Consider the following 22,617-nt stretch of genomic DNA (forward strand, 5'->3'; position numbering starts at 1 on the left):
TTTGAAGGAGATGGAATGTTAAAATATTTATTTACTCAACAAAAAAACAGTTCAATTACCAGGAAATGAATGGTATTTTATAAACATTACCTGTACATTTCCATTACTATTTTGATCAGATTGGATAATTCCTTCATGGCTATGTGAGCTGTTCTTGTCAGGCTCCCTGGTGTTCTCTCCCATGAAAAATCTCTCCTTAAGATGTCTATTGTGTTTGATTTCAGCATCACCACTGCCTCTTGTGTGGTTTGATACTTGGCCTCCCACCAGGTCCACAGACTGAGCCTGCTGGAGAAGGTGGTGTGCGTTTGGCAGGTTAGTAGCGGATGATCCCACTATTTGCATTAGGCTCAGGAAGTTTATCTGCTGCAGCTGAAATAGAATAAAATGAAAGAGACACCTTAAAATACAATGAAAAGAATCTAAGGAATCAACAGCTACCACCTTCATATTCCACAGAAGTCACAACTTTCTGTCAGACTTGGGAATACTGAACAGGAAGTAGGGACAAGAAGGATTTAAAAACAAAAAAAGCAGTTTTCTGTCATCTGGGAACATGAACTTATGGGTAGAAACCAGTTTACATAAATAATCCAAGGAACCAAGCCTGACAGTGTGTACCTATAACCGGAGTTACTGTGAGGATGAGGCAAGAGAATCACAAGTTCAAGGTCAACATGAGCAACTTAGTGAGACCCTAACTAAAAGTGAAAAATTTTAAAAAGGGATAGGAGTGGCTCAGTGGTAGAACACTTGTCTTGCACTGGGAGGCCCTGTATTCAATGCTCAGTAACATAACTAAATGACTAACTATCCCACAGATCATAAAGCTGTAGAATCTAATGGACTAGAGTGAGGGTAACTGAAGGTTTCAGGAAAGAAGAGAGCACAGAGTTCTACCCAGATAAGTGCAGACTTCTCTGTAAAGGACTGATATGGTGAGGCAATGGTTCCCAATTTTAGCTGCACATAGAATCAGTTGAGTAGCATTACAAAGTCCCAATGGCCAGGTCACAGCCTTTACCTATATATAGCATCAGAATGTCTGGGAATGGAAGCCAGGCTCAATTTTGTAAAGGAGACCAGGTGATTTCAAAGCACAGAAGGGCTTGGGAAGTAAAGCAGGGATATTGGATTAACTACAACAGAACATGACAGTAGGGATGAGAAGATAGATTAGTTCAGTAGCTCTGAAACCCTAACAGGTATCGGCATGAAGGAGAAGACTTGTTGAATCATTTTTTGCTTAATTCCACCACTAAAGTTTTTGATTCTGCATGTCTGGAAAGGGAGCTTGAGAATTTGAATATTTAAGATCTGAGCAATGTTGATGCTATTGGTCCAGAGATCACACTTTGAAAACAGCTAAACTTGTGAGAAAGCGATAGGGAAAGAGGGAAAATATACAACAGGAGTAGGTCTTTCATGGCCAACAGAAAAATTTGTACTTGAGGAAAACAGACTAATAGGGAAACACTGCAATTACATTCAGTTATAAAAGAAATCCACACATATTTGAGGAAAAAAAGTACAAATATATTGTCATTTTGCCTCTGAAGATAACTACCATTAACACTAAGTGTATGTCCTTCTACACTTTGATTTAAAACAAGACTGATATTGTATAGTACACAAATTTATAACTGAAATTTAGTCACTTTTGTGTGTGTCTTTTGCAGTACTGAGGATTGAACCCAAGGCCTCCTGCATAACAAGCAAGAGCCCTACCATTGAACTATATACTTAGCCCTTTATATTTTTTATTTTGGGACAGGGCCTTATCAAGGTGCCCAGCAAGGCCTCGAACCTGAAAACCTCCTGATAATTTAGCTACCCAAGTAGCTGGGATTATAGGCATGTAACACTGCACCAGGTCTGGTGAAGATTTTTTTTTCACATGAGCTTCCACTATGTAGTTCTGACTAGCTTTGCACTCACTATGTAGTTCAGGCTGGCCTTGAACCTGCAGCAGTCCTCCTGACTCAGCCTTCTGAGTGTTGGTATTACAGGTGTGTACCACCACAGGCAGCTTTGAAGATTTGGGGTTTTTTGGTACCAGGGATTGAACTCACCTTGCATTTGCCAGATAGGCACTTGTGCTGCTGAGATAAACCCTCAGCCCCTTGAAGATTTTTTAAAAGGTTAACAGACAATACTAGAAAATGCATCTATAAGACAATGGAAGTATGAAACAATAAAAATCCAAGGTTGGCCATACCTACAGAAATCAAGTGACTATAGGGACATACGGTGTGAGCAAAAGTCATGAGGCACAGGAAAATACCTGGATTAATACTGAAAACAGGAGGGGCTGGGGATTTAGTTCAGCGGCGTAAGTGCCTGCCTTGCAAGCAGGCAGTCGTGAGTACCGATAAAAAAAAAAAAAAAATACTGAAAGCAGGTAAATGTGACTCTCTAAGAATGAAAGTCCCAGGTAAATCATAAAGTAGTTTAAGAAATGCCTCTAAAACTTTGAGCTGGTAGTGCATCTGTAGTCCCAGCACTCCAGGAGGCACAGGGAGAAGGGTAATAAATTCAAGCCCAGCTACAGACTGTCAGAAAAAAAAAAAGGGCTGGGGATGTGTGAAGGTCTTGGTTTGATCCCCAGTGTGTGTGTGTGCACATGCCTGTGTGTGTGTGGTAAACAAAACAAAAACAAAAAGAGACTACACTGATAGAACAGATCATGCCATCCAATATAAATGGGAAAGAAAGAACTGAGGAAGAACCAGATTAATCAGTTTCAGTAAGTCTTATAGAATGGGGGACATACTGAAAAAGAGTCAATAAATTCAAAAAAGAAAATTAGTTCCAGGATCCAATTCAAAAATGGTATATTCCATCACCATTATATAAAGATTTAGAACACAAGACTGAAAGATTAGAAGAAGTAAAGTAATGTTTTAAGAATAAAAAGAAAAAGGGAGTTAGAAATTACTGGTAAAGAAAAGGGTAACATGAAAAAAGACAATGGAAGCCAGAGTGAACAGTAAATTGAAATTTTAACTTTTAACACAAGCCAAAATTTGGTCTGTGGATAACATACGATAAAACAGCTTGCATTAGAAAGTAACCTTTGGCCAGGTGTGGTGCTGCACACCTGCAGTTCTAGCACTTGGGAGGCTGAGGCAGGAGGATCATCTTGAGTTTGAGGCTACCCTAGGGTACCTAGCGAGACCTTGTCTCAAAAACAAAAACAAAACATTAAAAAGGAAAATAAAACAAACTTTGAAAAAAATTTTGAATGCTTTTAGTAGCAGCCCACTGGTCTGGTTTGATTATTGCCTACCCCCACCCAACAAACACACACACACACGCACACGCACATGTGCACACCTTTTTCTGAGCAACTGTGTCCCAAAGAACTCAATAAACAGAAGTCATTGTTAGAAGTAGACAGATTCCAGAAACCAATTAGAAACTTCTGAATGACAAATAAAAAGTGTCTAAAGCACAGGAATAATTTAAAGACAAGTTAATTATGACCTGTCCATTTCTATAAGTTTAAATTAAATCATACACACACACACACACACACACACACACACACACACACACATCATGTGTAGAATTACTTTTTAGAGATGTGCTTACCTGAACTAATTTAAACATTTCATCTTGGAGCATCTGCCTAACAGAATCTGAAGAATACGGTAATGGAGCCTCATGTTCATCTCTGTGGGTCTTCTGAGATGTTTCAACAGGTGTCTGTGAAGCTTCCTTGACTCCATTTGACACCAGAGAAGAAAGTGAGGGAGGCTTATCATTTGATGTAGAAATTTGTGCACTGTACAGAAGCATTTAAATAAAAACCACATTCTAATCAACAATGAAACAACTGGATGTCTACAATTCAAATATTTAGATCCCATTGTTTCTTCAAATTGAAAGGTTAGTCTAGCAGCTTTTAGGATTTCTCCTACACAACACTATTTTTTGCCTTCACTGAGGACATGTACCATCTACCCAGCAGTGGTCACTTACTAGTGTTACACTCCGCAACAGCCCACCTCTGCTCCCCCAGGTATCTAAATTTGAAACCAGTATAATCATTCTAACTCTACAGACTTTGTAATATGGCCCAGAGTTAAGTTTTTTGATGAAAATTAGTGAGTCAAAATACAGTTAATGCTGGTTAATATGTTAACCCAGTTAACCCTGGTGTAATGCTGCATGCCAATGATCCCAGCACTCTAGGGCTGAGGCAGGAGAATCATAGTGAGTTTGAGGCCACTGTGTAGTTTGAGCTACACAGTGAGTCCAAGGCCAGCCTGAACTATATAGTGACACGCTGCCTCAAAAAAAGTAACAAAAAATCCACAAAGAACAGAAAAACATAAAATACAGTTAAATAAACTGAAGAAAAATTATTTAATTCTAGGATTCATAAAGCAAAAACTGATTTCCATTAAATATCAGATAACAGTATTGTGAACATTCATATTCAGACAATCAATAAGTTTCCATTTATAATAACACTAAAAATGCTTATATTGACATAAAAATTAAAACTTGAACTTTTTAAAAGTTTTTTTTTTAAACAAAATTATTGAGAGCAATTCCTCAAACATAGCAGGTGGTCAGTGTTATCTAAGCAAATAAATTTTGCAAACTAAGGTATCAGGCATTTATCATATTCAAATAGTTACTCAAGTGTTTTGGACTTAGATTTGAGTTTACAATAATTCCTTTTTGAAAGAGAAATGGCATAGAGGAATGGACAAAAGAAGAAAGAGAAAAAACAATGAAAAAATATATATAATAGTTAAAGATAATTATACTACTTTCTTTTAATTCATTGAAAAGAAAGATTTGTGCTAATATTATCAGACAATTAAATGCTGGTATCTTGTACTCTGAGTAATTTAAAGATAACAAAATGTAATGTATTAACCATTGTTACCCTCTTATCTTGTTTTGAAATTTTTTCTCTTTAAAAAAAATTCCCTTTCACCAGTAATATCCGCATTCAATCAACGTCCAATATGTTCACTAACAAAATTTTATTTAGCCAATTCATGAAAAACAGGCACCACAGCTGTTGTGCTTATTTGAAGAAAACTTTACTGGCCTTTCCTTTCAACAACTAATATGACAATCAATTCTAATAATGTAAATTTCTTCTGAAGTAAAGCTGTGCTATAGTTTTCTTTTAATTTAGCAAGATTTCTAAGCATTAAGGAATCTTTTCAACCTCTGTTAAGAAAAATTTTTTTTTTTTGTCGTTTTCTTTTTTTATTGGTATCAGGGATCAAACTCACGACCGCACACTTTGCAAGGCAGGCACTTATGCCGCTGAGCTAAATCCCCAGCCCTGAAGAGAATTACATGCTATCACAAATCAAAAGCTGAAAATGAACAATAATTACATCTTTCAATTATACATCCACTTATTTTTTCTGAAATAACTGTTCTAACATAGCTTATGTAGATCTTTACACACAGGGAAAAACTAAATGATGTCAGTAGAATAACAAACACATTATAATTTTTTTTTTTTTTTGGTCTTTTTGAGACAGGGTCTCACTATGCAGTTTAGGCTGGCCTTGAGCTCACTTTGTAGCCGAGGCTGGTCTCGAACTCACAAAGATCCTCCCACCTCAGCCTCCAGAGTGCTGGGATTACAGGTGTGAGCCACCACACCCGGCTCAACACATTATAAATTATACACACTGTAAAACACAGAAACTAATAATGGAAAATATTTTAATTAACTAAGATGTCATAAATGTATACCTATACTACTCTTCAAGCTGCTTTTTTCCTTAGGTTTTTTTTGTTTTTTTTTTTTCATTTTCTTTTTTGTCTATTTTGTTTTTATCGGTACCAGGGATCGAACTCACGACTACCTGCTTGCAAGGCAGGCGCTTATGCCGCTGAGCTAAATCCCCAGCCCCTTTCCTTAGGTTTTAATTACCACATATTTCAAATAAGTATAGCAAACACTAATTCATATTCTATTTATAAAACATGATTATTTCAAAATGGTACAATGAACAAAAATTCTTACCTAGAAATTTCTGAACTTGTATCTATACAAAATGAAAGAGGAATGGTATGTTCAGGATTTGAACAAGCTTCGATCATACTACAAATAAGAATTAGTAAGTGATTAGGTAGCAAGATACTCTTTACACAAACCTAAGGTAGAAGTGATTTAATGCTGTGCCACCTAAGAGTCCAAACATACTTTTACTCTTTTCTAAAGCTTAGCTCATAATCATAATCTGTTTACATTTGTCTCCATAGCAATTTGGAAGAGATCCAAACAAAAGCAAAGAATATGTCCAGATGATTTAACACATGGCAATGTACTCTTTTAATTGCTCAGTAACAGGACTACACAATCTAAAATGAAGGGATGTGAGATTAGTCAGGACCCTAAATTTCTCCTAAAAAGCAAATGAACATTTTGCTTAGAATACTAAAGAGCTCACTGTCATATTTGCTACTTTGCAAAGGTAAATTTTTCTGAACAGAAATACCTATTACTTTGTAAGGGCTCTGTAATAAAGCACAAGCAAAGTCCTGGTTTGGTTCCCAACACCAAAAAACAAAACAAAACACCAAAAGTTAACCAACAAATTAAAAAAACTCACTTCTGTTAATTATGTACCCAAAACTAACCAACAAATTAAAAAATTCACTCGTTAATTATGTATCCATAGTAGAAGTAAACAAAATTTGCATATTAAGAAAAAGAAAATAGGGAGCTGGAGATTTAGCTCAGCGGCATAAGCACCTGTCTTGCAAGCAGGCAGTCGTGAGTTTGATCCCCAGTACGGATAAAAAGGAAAAAGACAAAAAAAAAAAAAAAAAAAGAAAATATAACATTTGTCTTATTCTTTTAGTGAAGGTAATTCCAAAATTCTAACACTTCCAAAATCCTATAAATGAATTATGTCCAAATTGCAACATATGAAAACTGAGTTCAACTTTCCTGGAAGCAACAGTAAGCTAACCAGCATATACGCACATCATAAACCTAATGGAGAGAATATATACACAAAGCTTAGTGGTGAAAGATGAGTAAGCTGTAGTTCATTTACTATTATATTTTAATTTGAAAGACTGATAGTGTTAGAAGAACAACAGGCATTTTAGTTATTTCACTTACCACAATTCCAAGTAAAACATCTACCAAAAATCATTATTTACAAAAACTTTAGACTGAGGTTACAATTTCACTAGAAACATGCCACCATAAAATATGTGCTATAACTTGTTAAAGAAAAGCTATATAAGTTTCACTGAGGTAAAAAACCTAGAGATAATCATTTCATATATTTCTCTCCTTACTTTTCCTGTTCAGACTTTTCCTCCACATTTGTCTCCAGGGGTTCTTTCCTTGGACACTGAACCTCTTCTGTGGATTGCTGTTAACAGTACGCAAAATGAAAACAGGTGAAACAAATAGATATTCCTGCAATGGGTATTTTGAGTGTCACATTAGCCACTCACCTAGAGTAAAAACAACCTAAAAGGAGGTGAAAAATCAAACACTAAAATGTATTCCAGTCTTTTATACTGTGTGAACTGCTTTTGGCCTATTCCTCTGAGGTGTTGAGCATGTTAAGGCACAAGCACAAGACAATATTAGTAGACTAACACATTATTATATATACACACAATGACAAGCATACTATTTAACCTATGAAAACAACTGCAAAACCAGGAAAAACTCATTCTTTTTAAAACTATTGTTACTATCACTGGAGATGCCTATACTCTGTATGGAAATTCAGTGTACAGAATTTTGAGAAAACAACATACAAAGTACATACAGGTACAAAAATTACCCAGGCATGGTTGTGCAAACCTGTAATTTCGGCATTTAAGAGGCCAAAAAAGAAGGATTACAAATTTTAGTCCCACCTAGATAACTCAACAAGATCCTGACAGAAAAGGCAAAGCAAAGGCAAAGAAAAGAAACAGAAACAAAATGAGAAAAAATGTTTAAAAAAGTTGTAATATAGCTCAGTGTGAAGTATCTGAGTTTAATTCCCAGTACAAAAACAAAAAACCCTGCAACCACACTGAACTACACTGTAAACAAAGGACATTTTTATCACTTGATTAAATTAATTTGCTAACGCAGTTTATTAAATAAAAAATATCACTTTTTTCGGGGCTGGGGATTTAGCTCAGCGGCATAAGCACCTGCCTTGCAAGCAGGTAGTCGTGAGTTCGATCCCTGGTACTGATGAAAAGGAAAAAGACAAAAAAAAAAAAATCACTTTTTAAAATTATTCGACATGTAACAGAATTTTAAAGAAATAAAAATGCCACATGGTATTCCTATATTCTTGTTTTAACATATAACAGTGATGTGTAACAAAAACTGATTTTTATTTATTTATTTATTTATTGGCCTTTTTCCTTTTTTTTTTTTTATCGGTACCGGGGATCGAACTCACGACTGCCTGCTTGCAAGGCAGGCGCTTATGCCGCTGAGCTAAATCTCCAGCCCAAAACTGATTTTTTTTGAGACAGAGTCTTACTATGTGGTTTAGGCTGGCCTTAACCTTGCACTGATCCTACCTTAGCATCCCAAGTGCTGTAATTATAATTTGTGGGGGAAAGGGTAGAAATTCTCCTTTATACCCTCAATGTTTCATTTCTGTATCCTTTTCTTTTTTGATATGGGGATTGAACTCTAAATCTACCCCACTGAGCTACATCCCTAGATCTTTTTTTTTTTTTTTTTTTTTTTTTTTTTCTGTATGTCAAGAGAAGATCTGCTACACTGCTAAATTCTCCAGGGTGGGTTTAACTTCATGATCTTCCTGTCTCATCTGCTACAGTGCTGAGATTATAGTCATGTATCACCACCCCTAGCCAAAAGTTGAATGATTTTATATATTATTAACAACTTACTTTTTCTAACTGCTGTGGTAAAGTCTGCATGTAAATGGCAACATTGGGACTTTTGGGACTTCTGACAGGTTTTTCTGCAGGAAAATAAAAAAGAGGAAGAAAAAACTGATGATTTGAAACATAGTATTTTTGATTTTTTAAATGCCTATGAAATATTATAGGAAATGAATATAGTAACAAAAACATTTTCTATCTTCCTTGCAAAAATATTTTTTAGAAATACCTGGAGAAGGGGGCTGGGGATTTAGCTCAGCAGCATAAGCGCCTGCCTTGAAAGCAGGCAGTCCTGAGTTGGATCCCTGGTACCGATAAAAAGGAAAAAGACAAAAAAAAAGAAAGAAATACCTGGAGACACCTCCACCAAGTAAATCCTAGATGAGCCTTGAGAGGCCTAACTTCATTCTATGTAATTTCATGAGAGCTCTGAGACTTTCTGCTTTAAGGGTGGCTTCCAGGATGAGGTTCATAGAATCGGTTCATAGGAATTAAGAATTAACCTAAAATTATTCCATAGGCAGGGCAAGAGAACCCCAAAACTGTAAAAGAACTACCAATACAAAAAAGTCTGTGACTTCTTGGTTTTATTAAAAATCAAATTATGAGTTAATATACTAACTCAAGGATATAACACTCTCAATTTTTAGTTTTAGGATATTATGGACATCATAACTTAGGTACAAGGCTAAACAAGTTATTTCAGACACCATTCACCAGTTTCAAATAAAGCCAGAGAAAAAGAAAATCTACATCAACTGACCTTCACAGTCTGCTATGTGCATATCCATTCCCTCCTGCGTAAACATTTCTATTTGTAAAAGATTCCCACTGGTGTCTATAAATTCTTCTTCAATATTATGAGTGTCGAAAATAACCTCATCACTGATTTCTTTTATTTCAGGGTTTTCTGCTTCAGTTGACATTCTGACAGAAATATGGCAACTATTATTACAATTCATTCCTGGAAACAAAGAACTTGCTTTCATTTGACTCTAATTTTTGAAAACAAGAAGTATAATTTTCATATTTATTGTCTTTCTTAGCTTTCTGCTTCGTAAAAGTTTAGTAAAAGTCTAAAGTTTCCAAACAGTAGAACAATTTCAAGTTATCTAAAATTACCACTCTTACAAAGGCACTTTCACATTTTAAGTGCTTTTGCCTTGGTATTTGCTTTAGTCTGTATACTGAATGTCCCAAGATTCAAGTGCTAACGACTTTGTCTACAGGGCACACTGCCAGTGGGAGGGACACAGCCTTTGAGAACCTTGTCTTGTGAGAGGTCCTCACATCTCAATGGGTTGCATTTGCAGGGGAATTGTATGATCCTGGCCATTCCTGTTTTGTTTTCTGGCCCAGAAGTGAGTGGTTTTATTCTATTGTGCATTCGTACCATGGAGCACCACCTTACAAGCACTAAGCAATGAGGTCAACTGATTAGTAAAACTGTAGGTCAAAAACCTTCTATAAGTTGGTTATTGCAGGCACTTCATTACAGAGACGGAAAGCTGACTTACACAGTATTCAGAGATATATTACTATTACTGCTTCATATATAAAAATGGATGAAATGGATAAAAATGCATAAAACTGCTTCACATAGAAAAATGGCTGACGTATAACAGTGAAAAAATATACTAAGGGGATCTCTTAGGATGAATTAGCTCCTCTCTCAGAAGACATGCTAGACCAAAAGAAGTGTACTTTACAATGAATTACTAAAGAACTTCAGAAATCTTGCTCCCTAGCTGAGGGTACAGGCAGAAGTGCTGCAACTGCATGAAACAAGGCCTAAAATTTAATCCCCAACACAAGCACAAAAAGAAAACTCACTTCTTGTTTCTGTAGTTCAAGAAATGCTTATTCCTTTAATTTCCAAAGCTTCAGTTTTTTCCATTAGCCCAAACGCTAGTCAACTTGTATTGAAAAGGAGGGTATTAGCAAAAAAACTCACTTGAAGACACTCTGGCTAAATTCATTTGAGTCATTACTTTCCGCAGTTCCACCTTGAGTTCCCCCTGCAGCTGAACAGCCAGCATCGGTTATGCTCTCCCTCTGGATACTGGGTTTGATCTGAGACACAATACACTGATTCCCTAGCACCTAAAACAAACCATTTATAGCATTTTGTATTCATTATTGAAAACCTTTGTTTTACGTTTTTAAATTATGCAAAATATCTGTAAACGGTTTCTAATTCTCTCATTTATTAAGTATTTACAGCATTTACACAACTCAATTTCTGTTGCTAAAGCAATGATCAAGTCTATTCTACCTGGAAAAAGTAAATCCACTACTTCGTATACAGGTATTACCCAGAAATACAAACTTTAAAGACAACAAATATAGTTTTGTATAAGCTGTATTCCTGAAAAACTGATCACAAAAAAGGAAAACAATTGTAAAAAAATTTAAAAATTAAATAATTCTAACATACATATATACTTATACTCTTCAATTTAGAACAACTAGCCCGAAGGCACTTGCCATTTACTACAGAAGAGAAAAACTAATCAGAATTACTTCTCTACTGCCCATCTATTTTTCTTTCTCCTTTAAAAAATTTTTTTTTGGGACGGGTCTAGCTGCATAGTTCAGGCTGGCCTTGAACTCAGTGATGCCCCTGAGTGAGCATCCCAAATGCTGGGATTATAGATTACTTCAGATCCTCCTGCTTTGCCTCCTAGAGTGCTGGAATAATAAACATATGCTACCACACCCAGCTCCCTTTTTCTTGGTCTTTTTTGAGACAGGGTCTCACAATGCAGTTCAGGCTGGCCTTGAGCTCACTTTGTAGCCCAGGCTAGCCTAGAACTCGCAACGATCCTCCCACCTCAGCCTCTTGAGCGCTGGAATTACAAGTGTGAGCCACCATGCCCGCTATCCCTTTTTCTTTTTTATAAACACATATAAAACCTTAAAACTTCATGGCATCTCTGAAAGTACATTCTTTTTATTTTTTTAAGAATCAGAGGAACCAAAAAAAAAAAAAGAGAGAGAAGAACTTCTTGAAAAAAACAAAACAAACTACATATACAGAGTATCATCAGAACTGTCTAACTTTCCATTACTCATTGTTTTTTTTTTTTTCCCCCAAATCCATTTTAAGGAGAAAAAGAAAAAAAAAAAAAAACTAAAACTAAAACAAAATTTCAAAACACATCAATCAAGGAGCAACAATGGTACAAGCAATAAAACAGTTTTAATCTAAAAGTGGTATTTTCATTTGTAATAGGCAATTGATGTACTTACCTTATTTTCTGCTTTATATGTAGCAAAATAAGGTTGTTCCAAAAGCCACAACGAGGTAAGAATGGCAGCTGTAGAGGTTTTTACACGAATAACTGGACTGTACTTCGAGGAAGACTGAGTGATTCCAGAATCACAGAGCAGTCTTCGATCAGACCATCTTACCATCCACTCCAGCAGTCTTCTTATATTGCCATAGGTGTCCTTTAGCACCATGGGAAGATCCTCCCGCGGGTTAATATCACTGCACTGAATAGCTCTGAAATGGTATTTTCTAGTTTTAATGGACTTTGAAGTCCAAAATCTATGGTCTGATGACTCCTGGATTAGAGATTTCTCTTGATTACCATCTTGAATTCTGTAAATTGATTTTTGTTTTAAACCAAACAATCCCTTTTCTTTACTTTCATTGACTTCATTTGATGAATTCTCTAAAACTGGTGTAATCCCTTCATTAACTAGTTCCGATGCTGAAAGAATCTGGTTGTCTAAACTTATGGCATGTTTGCCATTTAAAGCAGATGATTTTTCAGATTCATATGACTCAGGAACAGCAACAAAGCAGGAGCCAGCTCTAAACACATTCTGGTTTTTGGTTTTGCCCTGACGTCGTTTTAATGTTGTATGCACATCAAAAAGTAAAGAATTAAGTTCATGTTCCCTAAGCTGTCCAGAAAAACTAGTTAGAAATGGAATGCCAGGATCTCCGGAACTGAGTAGGTCTCTTTCAAGAACATAACTCAAAAAGAGATCAAGGAATTTAATATATTCATCATCATCTCGCTCAAATTCCCAAGTACCTATTACAGGAAGTATATTTTGTGGTAACTTTTTGTGATCTTCTTTCCTTATAGGATTTTCTTTCTGATTAGAAATTTTTTTTCTATTACGGGGCTGATCAACTAACGATAATTCTAAATGACTTGGAGTATTCCTAGAGCCAAAAAAAAAAAAAAAAGACAAAATTAATGATCATTTAATTTATAAAACTGATATTAGAATTAGCATTAAAATTCCTACCAGGTGTGGTGGTGTGGGAGCCCATGTCTGATATCTCTGCACTCAAGAGGCTGAGGCAGGAAGATCACTATGAGTTCAAGGCCAGCTTGGGCTATACAGTGAGTTCAAGGCCAGCCTGAACTACATGAGACCCTGTCTCAAGATATCACCACCCTCAGGGGGCTGGGGATTTAGCTCAGTGGCATAAGCACCTGCCTTGCAAGTGTGTGGTTGTGAGTTCGATTCCCGGTACCGATAAAAAAAAGAAAAAAAAAATATATCACCACCCTCAAATTCTCTCCATTACTGAGGATGGCAGTACAGACCTATAATCCAAAAACTTGGAATTACACTTAAGCACAGGAGGTTTACTTTTTTGAGCCCCATTCTGGGCAACTGAGTAAGTGAGTAAGACTGAAAAATTTAAAAAGGGCTGAGGGGATAGCATAGCTCAGGACAAAAGCTTTGTGTTTAGTTCCTAATACTGTTTAAAAGAAAATTCTCTACTCATTAAGCTATGGATCTTTTTGATGTTTCACGTATATCAAATGAAAATCAAAAGAAAAAAGTCAACATGTTTTCTAGGGTGGAACATGGATCTTTAGATTCTCAATATTATTGAGAAAAGGTGTTAAACATTGAGGATGTGTATACAATAAGCCGCCTGCAGGGCATTTCTGTGCTAACATTTAATCACAGCTGTTTTGTGAAGCAAGCACACCATTTTAAAAAGCAGATGTTTGGAGTAGATGTGATAATTTCACTTACACAAAATTACTGCTGAGCTGATTATATAGTCTTTAAATCATGAGGACAAACTGCATTTTAAATCACTGTGATAAGGGTTTAGACAATGAGCAAGAATTTCCCAATAAATTACACACATGTTGCAAAGATGAATGTATAAGTTTCTACCCTGGAAACCCTTAAAAGGGATACAGCTAACCCAGTTGCACCAAAGTACAGGCTGAGTGCCCCTTATCTGAAGTGTGGTGGGGCAAGTGTGTTTTCTGCACTTTGTGAGTTTTCTTTTTTTAAAAAAAATTGGATTGTTTGAACATTTATGAGACATTTTACTCATGGATCCCAAGTCTATGCTGAAATTCACTTGTGTATGGGGGCTGGAGGTGTAGCTCAGCTATAGAGCTCTTGCTTAGCATGTGTAACATCTTGGGTTTGCATCCCAGCACCATAAAAAAGATAAGGAAAAGATGGAAATTCATTTATATTTCATAGTAATTTATACAGTATTTTTAGTGCACCTGCACATCTCATATTATACTCACACTTATCATTTATATTGTTAATAATACAATTTGCAAAGGTTGTTGGGACTCCTCACTTGCATAAAAACAGTGAAGGAATTTTCTTCCAAACGAAGTCCAGGCTTGTTATTAGGAAAGCTCAACTGTACCTGTGGTAGAAAGGTAGCTTGTTTTTTTCTTCAACTGACAATACTTCAGAGAAGGTGTCTGCATCACTGTGTACCACAGAATTGCCCAGTTCTGTGAGGGTGCTTCTGCTCATGCTAGTTCCTAGGGAAAACCTGTCGAAACCTGGAACCTCATCTGTTTTCTCTTCTTCAACTGGTTCCCAAATATTCATCTCAAAAGAACCAATATTTCTCTGCACCCTTTTTAGGGCTTTCACCCTCACTTTATGGATAGAATGCACGACAACAGACATCATTTCCTCATTCTGGGGACCTGAAAGTAAAGAACAAAAGGTCTGTGGTCCATTAAAATGTTTCTACTGGAAGACAGGCAACCTACTTGGGACCCCTTCTGTCTCTCTTCCAGACAGAGCATTCTTTCTCTCAATAAATATACTCTGTTTAAAAAAAAAAAAAAAAAGACATGAAGAACCCAATCTGGTTCCTTCTGAGGACATGAAACCTAACAACTAAGGCTTATTTCCCTATAATTACAGATTATGTTTTATTTAGTATTCACTGGAAAATATGTGACAGGCCCTGGGTTCAATCGTCAATACCAAACACACACACACACACACACACACACACACACACACACACACACACAAACTAAAGCCACAACACTGTAAATGTATTTCATGCCACTGACTCACACACTTAAAAATGGTTTAAACTGGAGGTGGGTGAGAGTGACACACACTTATAATCCTGCTGCTCCAGAGGCTGAGGCAGGCGGATGACGATAAGGATGGAGGATGGAGTTTAAGGTTAGCCTAGGCAACATAGTCTCTAGCCAAAAAAAAGGTTAAGTATTGAGACTGAGTATTATAAGTATCTTCAATAGTCAGAGCACCATATGTGCCTCTATCCTCTCTGTACCCATCTGTTTAGAGATGAAACGTGCACAGATGCCCAGGCTACACCAATCTCATAGACTCAAACAGTCCTCCAGATTCAGCTTCCCAAGTAAACGGGACCACAAGTTTGTGCCACCACAGCCATCTTAATTTGCTCATTTTATATATTTTTTAAATTCTCTCTCAGTACATACTCATAAAGTAAATAATAATATATCCATTTTACAAATAAGGAAAGAAAGTTCAGAGAGACTGAGCGTCTTAAGGTCATACAGTTACTGATTAACAGTCATGACCTACAGTCAGCTCCACCTGGCTCCAAAACCACAGAATTAGTTCTGAAATAGGGTAAGGTACTGAGCCCACACTCTTGTCTCTAGGAAAAAGCAAAAAGGCATAGATACACAAATGGCAGGAAAGACATGCTCTCAAAAGAAAAGCATCTTTGCCAATTTATCCATTAGAAATATGAAACAAATACCTTTCATAACACAGTGTCTGAGTCTCTGCTGAAGAGAGTGGTATTTTTCTCTTAAAGGAACTCTTACATCCTCTGGATTGGGAAACGCTTTCACGAAAATTTCTGCTACCTTCAGAAAAAGTATTTTAAAGTTTTATGAGCAACATCATTTTCTTCCCTTTTCATTCCTCAAATATTTTAACTCAAAATATAAAAGCGTATTTAGTACTAATCTTTCAATGTTGGACTGAAGGCTCTTTAAGAATGAGCCTGTGGATTCATGTTAGCATCATTTGTCTCCCCTTTAAAAATTTATAATTCTTAATTGACAAAAATCATATTCATGGGAACAGTGATAGTTTTATATACATACACATTGTATAATAATCACAGTCAAATAAACATCCATCACTGTAGTTACCATTGTGTGTGGGGTGGGGTGAGGACACTTAAAATCTCCCCCTTATAAAATTTCAGATAAACAATATAGTAGTATTAACTATAGTCACAATATTACATTTTAGATGCCCAGAACTCATGTATCTTATAAATGAAAGTCTGGACTTTTTACCAACAATTCCCCATTTCTACCATGCTGTATCTGTAAGGATATCATGCCAAGTGAAAAAAGCCAAACACAGAACACTTATGCAGTTCTTTTATTCTCTCTCTGTGTGTGTGTGTGTGTGTGTGTGTGTGTGTATTACTGAGACTCACACTCACAAATGCATGCTTGCCAGGCAGGCACTGTGCTGCTGAGCTATATCCCCAGCCCCAGCCATGCAATTCTTAATTTAAAAAAGTAAGGATCTTTTAAAGTCTGATTCAGTTTTAGTTTTTTTCTACCTACGATTACATTACCTTTCTGACTGGTGGCAGTTCTCCGATAAGGCTCAAAATTATATCCTGAATAAGTTCTTCAGTATTAAAAAACCGAGAGAAAGGTAGCATTCGATAAGCCCATTCCACAGCACTAAGACAGTGCTCAACTACACAAGAATCGAACTCCACTTCAAGGTCCTACATGGATATTGAGAAGATTCATTGCTTTTTCAGTTCAGATGGATAGATCAGAATGAAATCTGATCATGCCACAAAGAGTAAAATTTTCTATTAAGCAATAATTTCCCAAGTAATGTTTGTTTCTTTTTTTTAATTCTTTTGCTGGTAAATACCTTTTCCCTCCTCATATTTTCTCTTGCTTTCTGATACTGCCTACAACTGTAGGATAAATTATCCCGGATATGCAGCACCCAGCACAAGGCACAGAGTTCTCTGAAGCAGCCTAAAGAGAGATATAAAATATATTTTTAAAAAAAAGTATCAGTTTGTGTATCAAAATTAGAACTCAACCCCTGCTGTTTTTTCAGAGTATTTTTTGATTATAAAAGAAACACATGCTCATAAACACCTTATATAAAAGTCATAGTTCCTTCTGAAGTTTTAAGTCATTGCTATTTATAATATTTCATGCATATCAGTTGTAGGAATATACTGAAAACATATTTACAGAGTAAGTAACTTATCTATTCACTATCAATTTGTTTCACAACTTCATTGTATATTATAGATATTTTCAGCCTTTTCCTGTGAGTCAGTGCCATTTGTGGACTGCTGGGGAAGAGAACAAGAACTCATGAAGAAGCAAGCCCTCCTTGCAAATCAGAGCCATGTGCACTGAGGTAAAAGCTAGAAGCCAGCCCCTTCTGGTGCGTGGGCTGGAAAACAAGAGCTCCGCATCCCGCTCTCCCACCCCTCTGCCATAAGTGAACAGAGTGCAATGATAGCTATTGAGGTAAATAGTGTTTAGTGTGCTTGTAGTGTTTACTGTTTCACTGACTTTGCAGGTCTAAAGCCGGTGGTCTGATAATTTATTCAGAGAGAGGATAACAATATGCATTGTAGCACCTATGGGGTTCTCTTTCTGCAGGTGGTGGCCACTGTTGATTCCCTGTTGTCTTATTTTGAGGTCCTGTATCATTTTCATTATTTTGTTGGGTTTTGTTTGATTTTATTATATTCAATGGCATGGGAAGCCATTTCAAAGATAACAAGATATATTATGGTAGTCTTTTTGGATTTACCCATATTATTTTGAAGTCTTTTACTGCATTCATTGTTTTGTTTTTATTGGTTCTCTTCTGTTGTGTTTTGATTTTTACTATGTTTGAAGGAAGGTATCGCAGCTATTTTGAAGACAACAAGAGGCACTGTGGTAACCATTGTTGATTTCATATTGTTTTGAAGTCCTGTGTCACTTACACTGGTTTGTTTTGATTAGCTTTATTCTATTTTATTTTGCTTAGTTTTATTCTCTTTAAAATAAAAATTAAAAAACAAATATTTTTCAAGGCCAATACACATAACTCTACACAGCATAATTAATTTGCAAAATCCTTTTTTTTAGTGCTGGGAAACTAACTGAATGTCTCACACACACCAAGAGCTATGTCACTAAGCTACAACCATAGCCCTAGTCTTGAAAAATCACTAACTGATATGCATTTATATTGAAATTTTTAAGTATTAGAGACTATTGCCAATATGCATTTTTTATTAAAACCAACACACGGGCCAGGAGTGTGGTTCAGTGGTAGAACATATGGCATGTATGAGGCCCTTCATTGCATCCCCAGCACTGAGAACAAATAAGACAAAATAAAACAAAACACAGCATACAAGTACTCAAAGGTAGCAAAATTCATACTGTGTATATTGCTTTACAATTAGCCTTTTTAAAAGCTCATGTACTTTGCTTATCTTTTCATAGTGGTAATATACTTCTTTTATTGCCAATATGGTATCACATTGTATTGAGCATCATTATTTATACACAATCAGCTACTAATCATTTATATACAATCAGCTAATAAAACAAATTTCAATCCTAATTTAAATTTAAGTTTTTGTACTGTGGTTAATAATGACCTTTTCTTATAGAGAGATAATCCCTTAAAATACAACAATTATTCATGTAGGCCTAAATTTAAAAAAAAAAACCTAATATACTAATACTAATACTTTTTATACTAATACTAATATTGTTATACTAATATTAATTTAATACATATTTTTATACTGGTTTTTATATTAGCGGTACTTTCACCTTCTTTAGAAAGCTACTTATTATATTTTTAAATAATATTATACAACTAGAAAGTACTGACTGCCAATATGGAAGAAGAGTATACAGATTAGGTCTTTCACAAATTCTAGCCAGCCAAAAGGGAAGATGGTGGGAAGATCTCCCAGGGAGACTACCAGGCTCACCCGTGGGCATTTCTGCACTATGTCCCAAACCTCCACATCAGATTCTGATATGTTCTACCAGGGGAGAACAGCCCGGTATTTAAGAAAGACAACATAACTGACAGATATGTTCATGGTTTCCTATTTCACAGGCATGTTAGAACAGAACTACGGCCAAGAGTCAGGATGATCAAGTGCTACAACATACTAGGCAGCTATTCATGTAAAAGCATGTTTTTATGTGTTTTCCAACTGTGAATTATAATCTGTTATAAACTACTAGATTATAAAATGAATTCAGTGGGTCTCAGTCATTTTAAAAATATAGAATAGAAAATAGTAAGAGTTCATTATACATAATAATAGTTCACCTTTTCCCTTTTTTTGATTAAATTTCCATCCCAGATTTATATAGGTAAATGTACTGTACTGATATAAAATCTACACCTTACTGTAAGTCATGGTCATAAAAATCTGAACACAAAAAAAAGGTGTAATCAATGGACATCAGAATTACAAGGATTCTACTAGATAAATGATCTGGTTTCCTCAATAAATAAATGATATAACAAAAAGTAGGGGTGCTAAGCATGTTGGTACACACCTGTAATCCCAGTGCTCTGAAGCTGAGGCAGAACTGCTGTGAGTTCTAGGCCAGCCTGAACTACACTGCAAAACCCTGTCTCAAAAATAAGTAAATTTTAAAAAGTAGCAAGAAGGGGATTTTTATGCACTGAGTGTTACATATGGACCAGAATACAATGTGGGGAAGACCTTGTTTGCATTTAGATTTCAAAAAAACACAATTGTAAAAAAGACATACTTGAGATAACCAATTAAATTTAAACACAATATGTAATATATTTCAAAATTTTAATTTGTCAGGTACGGTAATAGGATTGCATTTTTAAAAATTGTTATCTATATATAGTGATGTTTTTTATTTTTGTCTTTTTGAGACAAGGTATCGCTATGCAGTTCAGGCTGGCTTGGCCTTGGGCTCACTTTGTAGCCCAGGCTGGTCTTGAACTTGCAATGATACTTTGGCCTCATCCTCCTGAATACAAGGATTACAGGGGTGTGCCACCATGCCCTGGGTTCAATCTCCAGAGCAACAATAAAAGGCAATTCATTTACTTAGCAATTCTACCTCTGAGAATCAGAACTATTTCAAAATACAAAAAAGAAATGGATATGCTGATGGTAATTTAAAGTAAAATTCAATGTCTGCTAATAAAAGCCATTAAAATTAGTAGATATAAATATTTATAAAATGGAAAAAAAGCTTAGGTGGGGCATGGTAAGTTACAAAAGCAGAGAAAATTGCTAAGTCTATACTAAAAGTTTCAAAATCAATCCACTTAATTGTGTTTGGCAGCATACCTTAGATGCTGCCAAGAAAATGATCAATGGTATTCTTGTGTGCTAAAATTCCAAATTTAAATAAATCAATGACAATAAGTCACAAATGCCAGTTTTTTATAATAAATTCCTAGCTTAAAATCATACATGTAATACATGTATATACATGGCTGTTAAATATAGTACTTATGCATAAAAACAAAGTAAGATATCAGGATATACTATACTTCAAAGAGTCAAAAGTTTAGAAACTTTCCCAAATCAAATGAAAAAGACATCATTATTCATACTGAGGCTAATTACTAACATGCAATTCATTTTTGACAAACCTATTGCTCCAACAGAAACTTCATCAACTTTGTGCTCTCCAGCTGCTCCAGGTCTAAAGAATGCTACACCTCCTTTACAGTAATTAAGTAAGGACTGGGGGAAAGGATTCAGCAAAGGAAGGGACCCTTTCATTCGAATCTGAAAGAAAAGAATGTAGAATACATTATCATTAGTACAATTTCTAAAGAAAACTATAAAAGAGCAAGGCAGTTGAGATAACTGTACAGAATGGAAACCATAGCACAATTCCTCTCCTATGCTAGAAAAACAGCCCTGAAATCAACCATACTTTCAGAAAGTTAGCCCAGATTCAACTCAAGAAATTCACTGGATTGTATATCAAAAAAGATAAAGGTTCTAACTAGTTCTTACACTCTCGTCACTCAATTTTACCTGTATAAAAACAATTCAATGTTCTTCATCCATGGTTTTCTCCAAGTGATGACAACAAAGAAAATAATCTAAGTACCTAAATTTTTTCCAAAATAAATTATGCGCAATCTAAAAACAGACAAAAATTTATCTACATATATAACCTTTTTTTTTTGAGACAAGGATTTTGCAACTCCTAAAAAAATAAATAGATGGTGAGTACTGGACAGAGGGTATGACATAACTGAAATTACCTGATCAATCTCACCATCACTGAAAGTGAAATAAACAGACATTGCTGCCACATATGGGATGCAACAAAACACAGAGAATCTGTCTGAGAGAGATTGATTCTGAATATAATCAAATCTCTTTACCTTGATGAGTACAGATCAATTTCCAGTTTACAAGAAAATAAAAATAAGTTAATGTGGTATAGAACAAATTACCTGTCTAACAAATCATGAATTAAAATAAAAAAGTTGTTATAGATGAAAGAAAAGGGATCTATGAAACATAAACCTGGGAAGGAAGGATTAGCAGAAGACTTGCAATCTACTTTCCCCTCCACTAGTCAATTCCAGAAAGATGTGATCTAATCCCATTCCTTTGTAAGCATGTAAGACAGTGTTCTTGTCAAACACATTCATGGCACTGACTATCAAGACAGCACTAGGAAGTAAGGCCAGGAGGGAATGGCAGGGCTAGGGGGTGAGGGGCTTGGTCCTATAGCCATATAAAACCGACATTGGCCAAAAACCTGACTGAAGCTGGAAATGGACAAAGCTGAAAATGGATGTTTCTCTAAGCTACTTAGGGAAATGCAGGCCACTGTTATCCTGATTTGCCTTGCTAGACTCAGCCAGACCCAGCTCAACAAACAGATTTCTGATACAGAGATGGTGACACAATAAACAAGTATTACAGCTTGAGTTTGTTTGCTGGGGGACAGGGTCTTGTGCAGTTCAGATTGGCCTTGAACTCATTATGTAGCCCTGGCTGGCCTCAAACTTGCAACTCTTAAATACTAAGATTACAGGTGTGTGCCACTATACCCAGCAGGTGCTATTTTAAAAATAAACAGGTCAGGCCTGGGATTTAGCTCAGTGGCATAAGTGTCTGCCTGAAAAGTTGAGAGGTCATATGTGAAAGGGTTTTGGCTCAGGCTGGACACTATAGCCAGTAAAGCCAAGGAGCTCCTATCTCCCCCACCCTTAGGAATCTACTTCTGGTGCAAACAAAGACCAATGGGCTACCTGTGCATCCCTAATGCCCCCTAAGGTTCCAGCCCAAGCCAAGGCTACTTATGTGTCTTACTCCACGTATTTCACGGAGAGATAGCCGACCCCGGGGTGGAGATGCCATGCCCCGTGGGGTCGGGGGTGTCTCTCCCCACATTCTCAAAATAAAGGTCATTTATATTTCACACTTCT

The 22,617-nt window shown here is 36.0% G+C and overlaps 1 protein-coding gene across 10 annotated transcripts in view; it reads right to left on the minus strand.

Moving 5' to 3' along the window:
- Positions 1-22,617, minus strand: part of Cplane1 (ciliogenesis and planar polarity effector complex subunit 1) — a 129,437-nt gene that overhangs the window by 47,505 nt on the left and 59,315 nt on the right. For 9 of the 10 annotated variants that reach the window (XM_063258085.1, XM_063258082.1, XM_063258084.1 and 6 more), the window contains 13 exons: positions 20,812-20,950; positions 17,047-17,156; positions 16,733-16,891; positions 15,893-16,001; positions 14,534-14,825; positions 12,124-13,054; positions 10,826-10,974; positions 9,635-9,798; positions 8,878-8,951; positions 7,300-7,376; positions 6,011-6,088; positions 3,595-3,787; positions 91-372 (listed from right to left, as the gene is read on the minus strand). In XM_063258085.1, the coding sequence (XP_063114155.1) occupies positions 91-372; positions 3,595-3,787; positions 6,011-6,088; positions 7,300-7,376; positions 8,878-8,951; positions 9,635-9,798; positions 10,826-10,974; positions 12,124-13,054; positions 14,534-14,825; positions 15,893-16,001; positions 16,733-16,891; positions 17,047-17,156; positions 20,812-20,950 (2,757 nt within the window). The remainder of the gene's footprint in view (positions 1-90; positions 373-3,594; positions 3,788-6,010; positions 6,089-7,299; positions 7,377-8,877; positions 8,952-9,634; positions 9,799-10,825; positions 10,975-12,123; positions 13,055-14,533; positions 14,826-15,892; positions 16,002-16,732; positions 16,892-17,046; positions 17,157-20,811; positions 20,951-22,617) is intronic. The other variant, XM_063258081.1, reaches the window with a different exon arrangement.

The sequence above is a fragment of the Cavia porcellus genome, unplaced genomic scaffold (genome assembly GCF_034190915.1).
Source record: "Cavia porcellus strain 051 isolate PalLab524CR breed Dunkin Hartley unplaced genomic scaffold, mCavPor4.1 scaffold_11, whole genome shotgun sequence".
NCBI classification, from domain to species: domain Eukaryota; kingdom Metazoa; phylum Chordata; class Mammalia; order Rodentia; family Caviidae; genus Cavia; species Cavia porcellus.